Source organism: Colletotrichum graminicola, assembly GCF_000149035.1.
Source record: "Colletotrichum graminicola M1.001 genomic scaffold supercont1.98, whole genome shotgun sequence".
In the NCBI taxonomy this organism is placed as follows: Eukaryota; Fungi; Ascomycota; class Sordariomycetes; order Glomerellales; family Glomerellaceae; genus Colletotrichum; species Colletotrichum graminicola.
The window spans coordinates 58,821-67,874 of NW_007361102.1; the positions used below are offsets into that span (position 1 = coordinate 58,821).

At 36.9% G+C, this 9,054-nt stretch overlaps 1 protein-coding gene across 1 annotated transcript; it reads right to left on the reverse strand.

Annotated features, from left to right (window-relative positions):
* Positions 1–836: 836 nt before the first annotated feature.
* Positions 837–2,564, reverse strand: GLRG_11642 (prostacyclin synthase; the record flags this gene model as incomplete). The annotated part of the gene is made up of 3 exons (XM_008102326.1): positions 837–1,776; positions 1,856–2,284; positions 2,347–2,564. 3 exons carry the CDS (start codon positions 2,562–2,564, stop codon positions 837–839), a joined length of 1,587 nt encoding a protein of 528 aa, XP_008100517.1.
* Between the last annotated feature and the right edge of the window lie 6,490 nt (positions 2,565–9,054).

The window sequence follows — 9,054 nt, forward strand, 5'->3', positions numbered from 1 at the left end:
ACTACTAGGCCTAAAGTAATTTACCTTTATATATAACTAAGGGGGGTAAGGAGCTACTAGTAGTAAATATACACTTAATAATAAATACTTATACCTAGGATCTTAGCTGCTTTTTCTAGATATATTATAATACCTTAAAGCCTAGTACTAGCCTATTACCCCCTTTACTTTTTATAATACTAGTCTTATCTATATTCTATTTATTAGATAGATAGATCCCTTAGATAGTAGGGATACTACTAAGGTAATAAAAGAAATCCTAGATAACCTTAGGGGAATAGGCTACCTATTACTAGGTATTAATTACTTTAGATTAGAGGGTTCTAATAAATAGATTTTACTATATAAATTAGGCTATCTATTTTCTCCCTATAAGAGGATACCTATTACCTATTATACGCTTTACTAGGCCTTTTACTTATTAATAGTTAATATATTTACTAAAGGACTATTAAAAGGTAATATAGGCAGCTAGATTATCCTCTTAGGCCTAAGATAAGTGCTGCCTATCTTTAAAGGTAGTATTCCTACTTTACCTACTAAAGTATTAATACTAAAGTGTTACATATAGTATACCTTATCTATAAGTAATAGCCTAGAGGCTATACTGCCTAGACTATATATCTAGGAGGGCCCGTTAGAGCTTATCTTCAGAATATTGCTTTATAATAGTTTAAAGAAGGTATCCTGAAAAAATGGCGTTATTTAGTAATAAATAGTAATTGTTATGATAGTTTAAAAAAGGTAGTGGTGTTGATAAAGGAGGGGAAATGCGGGAATTTCGGGTGGTTTAGATGCGGGGGTGGTTTGGGTATAGGGTGGGGGAGTTATCGTCTTCAGCCTTGAAAACGCCATTTGACGTACTCAAACTCCTCCCTTTTACGTATCTTAACCCCCAGGCCTTCACCTTTCGCAAAATCTATAGGCTTCGATATCGCCTGGCCAAGCACTGCTGGGCTGGATCCTGGAACCATGAGTGTTGTTTCTGATCGATCAGGCCCCTGGACATCGGTCCCCAAGCAAAGTGCTGCCATAAATCCGAGGATCTCGGCTGTCGCAAAATTCCGGCCAGGACACAGGTGCTTGCCGCCTCCAAAGGGCATATATGCAGCGCGTTGTTCACGGCTTGCATTCTGCGGCCAGTTCATGAAGCGCGCCGCATGAAACTCTTCAGCATTGGGGCCCCAGGCGCGAGGCGTGGTATGCGAAACTCCACTAGGCATCATCACGTCTACGCCCTTTTTGAAGAGATATTCTTGGCCTTGGGTGTCTGTAAACACCGTATCGCTGTGGACTCGGCGGCTATGCAGTGCTTGACCGTAAATGCGCAGACATTCCTGAAAGCAGGCCTTTAACAAAGGACATGAGTCTTGCAGTGAGCTGATGCTAATATTGATTTCAGATACCCCCGCTTCCCCCTGGCAACTGGTGGACTCTCTCTTCATTAGAAGTGAGCACTCCAAGCGCAGCGCTTTGAGAAGATTTGGCTGCGAGAAGATGTTGACAACCAGCCAAAACAGAATCGGCACGGTATTCACCGTGGCAACGTGGAGCATCGCCAGCTCGCAGCGGGCAATGTCTTCCGGACTTGTGATTCCATGCGCTCGAATCACCCCCGCCCTACACCTTGATACAAACGGTAGAGAATCTATCGTGGCAAGATCGAACAACGGTGCAAGTGCCTCTACCAGTCGTTCGCGGGCATTATACGGGCCACTTGATGTAATCGATGGGAGAACGCTGAATGTAAGTTTTTGCACACCCCCTTCAAGTGTCCTACTCGATGGGAAAATAATGTCAGTAATTACATCCAGTCTTGAAGCTATAGGACGCAGGAAAGCAGGCAATGGCTTACCAAACATCATCTACGAGGGTCGAGCCTGCTGTTATCGGGTTCCTAGTACCATATAATGCTTCTGCCGAGGCCACTGTGACGATACGTTGCAACCAGGAGTAGAGGTTGACCAGCTGTAGAGTCTTTCCAGGTCGAATATTGTTGATCACACTTGCGTAGTAATTCAAGGCAGTGAGGTTATGTATCTCGAGTTGCTCGCCAGCGAACGCTGGTTTCGTTGCCCGCAGCAGGTCACCCAGTAACCCAGAGTGTACAGCAGACATGGTCTTCGCATTGACTCCGAGCAGCCCTTGGGCATGTTGGATCATCAATGGCTCAAACGACAAAGATGGGGACCGCAGCGCATGCTGCATCAAAGAGGGTTCGAAGATTACATACATCTTGCCGCTTAGAACCGGCAAGCTTACTGCAGAGACTGCAGTCTTGATACTGTGTTCGTTTACATGAGCTTAAATAAGGTCTTCTCAGGAGCAACGACTTTATTGACATACCCAACATCCTGAAAATGTCCGACTTGCTTAGTAAGAATGCCGATTACGTGCCCAATGAATGGAACTCGATGTGGAAGACTCGGTGGTTCTCGCACTTGAGACTGCCTTGGATCATTAAGATGCCGTCTGAGTAGGTCTGATACTATAACGACAAGAAGAGCAATGAAGCTGAACCATCCCGGTAAGAGATATGTCCACCAGCCTGGGTAGGAGAGCATTCTGGCAAAATCTTTCAGGTAGCCACTCTACCTAGCCGTATCCCGGGGCAATAGGGTTTACGTTCCTGAAACGCTGACGTGGCTTTGTCGCTGTCGGACTTCTTCAACAGTATGGAAGTATACCAGCACACGGAAGCCGAGAAATGCGCTTCTGATACCGAGATAAGGCTCAAAGCTTACGAGGCGTTGAATCGAGTGAAGGAAATTGCCCTAGAAGCATGTATTCTTGTCCCCTATGCTGTGTTCGGTGAGACGATGAAGTGGTAACAATACTGTCGTATTTATGGTGGTGAAGTCTGGGATATCTCTGAAGAAGGAAAAAACCTACTATCTAGGGGCCTGAAGTGGGATGACTATGGTTGAGACAGGTGTCTTAAGGTCATACGTTTCTCATCTTTCTATCTAGGAGAGCGCAAAACACAAAAGTTTACGATGTGTTTCCTCTTATTCTCACCGATTCAGTTTTATGGGACCCCATGCAATTACGTTGCATTACAGTTACTAGAGTTTATAGGGTAGGTAGTAGTAGAAGCAAGTAAAAGAACCCTGTTATATCTACCCTTCTATGCACAGAGATATATGTCCAAGAGGCTAATTAGTAACTCTGATAACTGTTGTAACTTTGAACAAGGACAGATAACTGTTAAATCGTAGGGATTGTAATAGTTGATTAATTGATGTGTTCTGTTGTATATATTATAAAATCCTAAAGGCATAGGGAAATCCCCCCTATTCCTTGGTTAGGAAATCCTAGGCTAATCCTAGCTATATGATTAGTGGATTCACCCCTAGAAGTAGGGCTAATTCACTGCCTATTCCCTGACGATCTACTATAGGGCAACTGTGTATTTACTAGTTAATTTACGTGTAATTCTGCTATATTTAACACACCCCCTTAGTGCTAGCACTATAATTAATTACTATAGAGCCTGTACTAAATATCCTCTATATATAGCTTATTTATTTATTAATTATTCTTTAATATCTTATACGTTTTCCTCCTTTATCTAGTAGTAAAGCTTTGCTTTATTATTAGCTATTAAATTATAAGGATTATAATAGTTAATTAATTAATATATTCTGTTATATATATTATAAAATCCTAAAGGAATAAGGAAATCCCCCCTATTACTTAGTTAGGAAATCCTAGGCTAATCCTAGCTATATAATTAGTAGATTTACCCCTAGAAGTAGGGCTAATTTACTACCTATTCCCTAATAATCCGCCGTAAGGTAACTATATATTTACTAGTTAATTTACGTGTAATTCTGCTTTATTTAATAATAATACACACTAAGTACTAGCTAAAGTACAGGGTAGCAGGGGTAAGTTAAAGACCCCTGTAATGTTATAGCGCTATACACACTATAATTTATAGAAACTACTACATTTTCTACTACAGGGTGACAGGGGTAAGTAAAATACCCCTGTGATGTCACATACCCACACACACATGATTCATAGAAACCACTATATTTTCTACCCCCTTCTACCTAGCCAAAATTCACTATCTCGTATGCCCTCCATTCGCATCAATCACTGCCTGGCATCTATCATGCATACTATAGAGCTGCTAGGCGTAATATTCATCTGGAAGGGCATCCCAGGCCTCTCTAACCCACCTATATAGCTCCCGGCAGGGTATTTGCCCTTAGATATACCCGTGATAGATCTAGATATAGTCCTTTATCTAGTTCTAACAAGGCTTAATAGGGTTAAGATCTAGTGAGTATAGGGGAAAATTAATAACCTCTATCTCTTGCCTAGTAAAGTCCTCTATTGTTATCTGGGCTGTATGTAACTAGGCTTTCTCCTGTATAAGGGCAAGCCTCTAGCCTTAGGATTACTAATGCTAGTTAATAAATCTAGTAATTAATAGGACTATATGTTCTTAGTAGGAATACTAGTTAATAGTCCCCTATCTCTCTATATCCTATACTAATCTAGGGCCCTTCTGGACACCCTAAAAAGAGCCCTAAAACATCTAACCTTTCCCTTGCCTTAGGCGCTAGATAAGGCACGTTAGATCTAGCTCTTTATCTGCCTGCCTTAACTCCCCCACCCTATATCCGAGCCACCCCCGCATCCAAGCCACCCAAAAATGCTGCATTTCCCCTCCTTTATTAACACTACTACTTTTTTTAAACTATTATAATAATTACTATTTATAACTAAATAACGCTATTTTTTTAGAATACCTTCTTTAACCTATTATAAAGTAATATTCTAAAGATAAGCTCTAACAGGCCCTTCTAGAGGTGTAGTCTAGAAAGGGAATACAGGCTACTGCTTACGTATAGGGTATACTATATTAAACACTTTAATATTAATACTATAGTAGGTAAAGCAGGAATACTGCCTTTAAAGATAGGCAGCACTTATCCTAGGCCTAGGAGGATAATCTAGCTGCTTATATTACCTTTTAATAGTCCCTTAGTAGATATATTAACTATTAATAAGTAAAAGGCTTAGTAAAGTGTATAATAGGTAATAGGTATCCTCTTATAAGTAGGAAATAAATAGCCTAATTTATATAGTAAAATCTATTTATTAAAACCCTCTAATCTAGAGTAATTAATACCTAGTAATAAACAGCTTATTCCCCTAAGGTTATCTAGGATTTCTTTTATTACCTTAGTAGTATCCTTACTATCTAAGGAATTTATTTATCTAATAGATAAAATATAGATAAGACTAGTATTATAGAGGGTAGAGGGGGTAATAGGCTAGTGCTAGGCTTTAAGGTATTATAATATATCTAGAAAAAGCAGCTAGGATCCTAGGTATAGGTATTTATTATTAAGTGTATATTTACTACTAGTAGCTTTTTACCCCCCTTAGTTATATATAAGGGTAAATTACTTTAGGCCTAGTAGTTCTTATCTAACCTTAATATATATAAGCTATAGTAATTTATAGTAACTAATAATAGCTAGATAACTAATAATACTACCCTTAAATAGCTAGAGAAAGTCTTTATTTTATACACTAAGCCTATCTAGCTAGAGGAGGCTAGACTACTAGTTCTTAATAGGTATTATAGATATATAACTATTAATTTTATATAGTAATACTAGTAGTATAATATATATCTACTATTTTTACTACTATATGCCCCTACTGTCCTCTAGCCTCTAGATATAGCTATCTTTAGCCTATTAAAGTAGGCCTATTATAAGGAGGTTAGATATTTAGATAACTAGGTTATAGATTTAACTATTACTAGTAAAAAGGTATTCTTAAAGTGTTATTTTAAGGCCTATAAGGTATTTATTATATCTACTAATATTAGTAGTAGCTAGAGGTTATCTAGATTATAGCCTATATATATAAGACGCCTTCTATCTAACTTAATAGTAACTAGGGCCTAATAGAGCTAGCCTAGCTAGTAGACTAGTAGCTAATAGTAAGATAAAGCTAAATCTATTATCTTATAGTTAACGCCTTATTAATTTACTAATTAATAGTATTAATTATACTAGTTAATCTAGTTAGGTAAGGATAAGTTAGATACTTATACTATTTACTACCTATTTAGAAAGCTATAAAAGGGCTATAATAAGTAGGTATCTAGAGTAGCCTTTCTAGAAAGGCAGGTTAACTTATTATAGGCCTAATTAAATAATATATAGTTATATAAGAGGAAAAGGGTCTAATTATCTCTTAATAGCACCTTTACTACTATAGAGGATATAATCTAGGCCTAAAGTCTAGATCCTGGTAATATAGATAGTCTAGATAAATCTAGGGCATCTAAATTACCTAGCGAGGCCAAAAGTTATATATAGGTAGGCGGTAGAGATAGTAAAATAAGTAGTAATAGTGGTAGTGATAGTGGTGGTAATAGTGGCTTAGATGCGGGGGTGGCTTAGATATAGGGTGGGGGAGTTATTATATAGACCTTCTAATAGGTGCTGCCGTTAACCCACGTCTTATCCGTCCATAAGATACCTATCTAGTTATCTATAGACTAGTAAATATAGGCTTGAGCCTAGGTAAGCTGGGCCTGGCGGGTTTCTTCTGAGATAATAGGTTTCTGCTAGGCAACGTACTGGCGATAACCTAGCTGGCGGAGAGTGCTTTAGATTATATACTCGCTAAAGGCCCTATTAAAGAGGGTAAGAGAGAGCTGGAGGAAGCTGGCAAGCCGGCCTTGATGAGAAGCGGATATATACTTAACTAGCTGTTGCTCTTGCTTGTGGGAAAGGGCGCCTGGCCGGCCGGATTGGGGCCGGGCCGAGGCACTAGGAGCCTAAAGGGCATTCTTAACTTAGGTAATAGAAAATCCGGTCCGGCTGGCAATCTCTTGCCTATTAAGTCTGCTGTTAAAAAAGAGGGTGCGTATCTGTACACGATTAATATTAGATAGGTGCTTTGTATAGATATTAGATGGCTGGCGGTAGTTATCTATAGTAGTGATAGGCGATAGGTGATAGGCGATAGGATAGATAGAGGGAAAAGTGATAGCTAGCCGGCCGGCCGGCTGGCAGGCTAGGAAAATAGTGCCGTAATGTTAGCTATACCTAACATAGTAGGGGGGTAAACATTAGTAAGTTACCTAGCAGGGGTATTTAATTTCGGTCTAGTATTATTATACTTTCTACCTAGCTAAAATCTACTATTTTATATACTCTTTATTTATATTAATTACTACCTAGTATCTATTATTATTAAATATATAAAAGAAGTAGAGCTCCTGCTAGCTGTTATATATCTATAAGAATTCAGGCTATATATACTACTTTTAATACACCCCCCTAGCTTTTACAGAAGGTGCTAATTTCTATTAGAGCTAGTTTGTAATCTAGAGGGCAGCTAAGCAATATATGCCTATACTAGGGGTAGGGTTAGGTCTAACGTAAAGGAATACCCTGTTGCTGCCTTCTGCTGCCTATATAGGAAATTAAACATAGGTCTTCTAGAAATCCTATATATAGTAGGCTAGGTTATATAAGATATATATAGTGCTACTAAGCAAATAAGACTCTTAATTATTAAATATATAAAAGAAGTAAAGCTTCTGCTAGCTGTTATATATTTATAAGAATTTAGGCTATATATACTACTTTTAATAATTATATATAGTATAAAGCTACTATATATAATAGTTATTTAGAAGGGTATCTCTTACCTCTCTAACCTACCTATATATAATATCTAGTAAGGTATTTACCTTTAGATATACTTATAATAAATCTAGATATAGTCCTTTATCTAGTTCTAGTAAAGCTTAATAGGGTTAAGGTATAGTAAGTATAAAAAAAAGTTAATAACCTCTATCTCTTACCTAGTAAAGTCTTTTATTATAGTCTAGGCTATATATAACTAGGCGTTATTTTCTATAAGTATAAGCCTCTAGCCTTAGAGTTACTTATACTAGTAAGTAAATCTATTAATTAAGGGCACTATATGTTTTTAGTAGGAATACTAATTAATAGTCCCTTATCTCTCTATATCCTATACTAGCCTAAGGCCCTTCTAGATAACCTAAAAGGAGCCCTAAAATATCTAACCTTTCCTTTACCTTAGGCGCTAAATAAGGTATATTAGATCTAGCTCCTTATCTACCCTCCTTATTATATAGGCCTTTTAATAGGTACTACTATTAACCTACGTCTTATTAGTCTAGAGGATTATTATCTAGTCCTCTATAGTCTAACTAATATAGGTAAGAGCCTAGGCTAGCTAGGCCTAGTAGGTTTCTTTTATAATAATAGGTTTCTACTAGGTAATATATTAGTAATATCCTAGCTAGTAAAGGGTGCTCTAGATTATATACTCTCTATTTGCTCCCTTAAAGAGAGTAATTAAGAGCTAAAGGAAGCTAGTAAGCCGGCCTTACTATAAAGAGGTTATATATTTAACTAGCTGTTACTCTTCCTTATAGAAAAAGGCTAGCGGCTAGCTAGATTAAGACTAGGCTAAGGTACTAAAACCCTAAAGAGTATTCTTAACTTAGGTAATAGAAAATCTAGTCTAACTAGAAATCTCTTATTTATTAAGTCTACTATTAAAAAGGAGGGTATATATCTATATATAGTTAATATCTAATAGATATTTTATATAGATATTAGTTAATTAGTAGTTATTAACAGGAGTAATAGATAATAGAATAAGTAGATAAATAGATAGAGGGAAAATAATAGCTAGCTAGCTAGCTAGCTAGTTAGTAAGTAAAATAGTACTATAATATTAGCTATACTTAAATTAGTAAGGGAGTAAATATTAGAGAGATATTTAATAAGGGTCTTAAATTTTAGCCTAGTACTATTATATATTCTACAACTTTATATTTTATTACTATATTAGCTATAAATATAGAAATAACTATAGCTATAGTAAAGGCTAAGGAAACTAGAGGTTATATATAGACTATTAGGTTATATAAGGATAAGGTTAGTAATTAGATTTAAAGACTTAGTATTAGACCTAGAGATTATATATCTAAATTATATATTTAACGTATACTTAATTTCCTATTAAAATAAG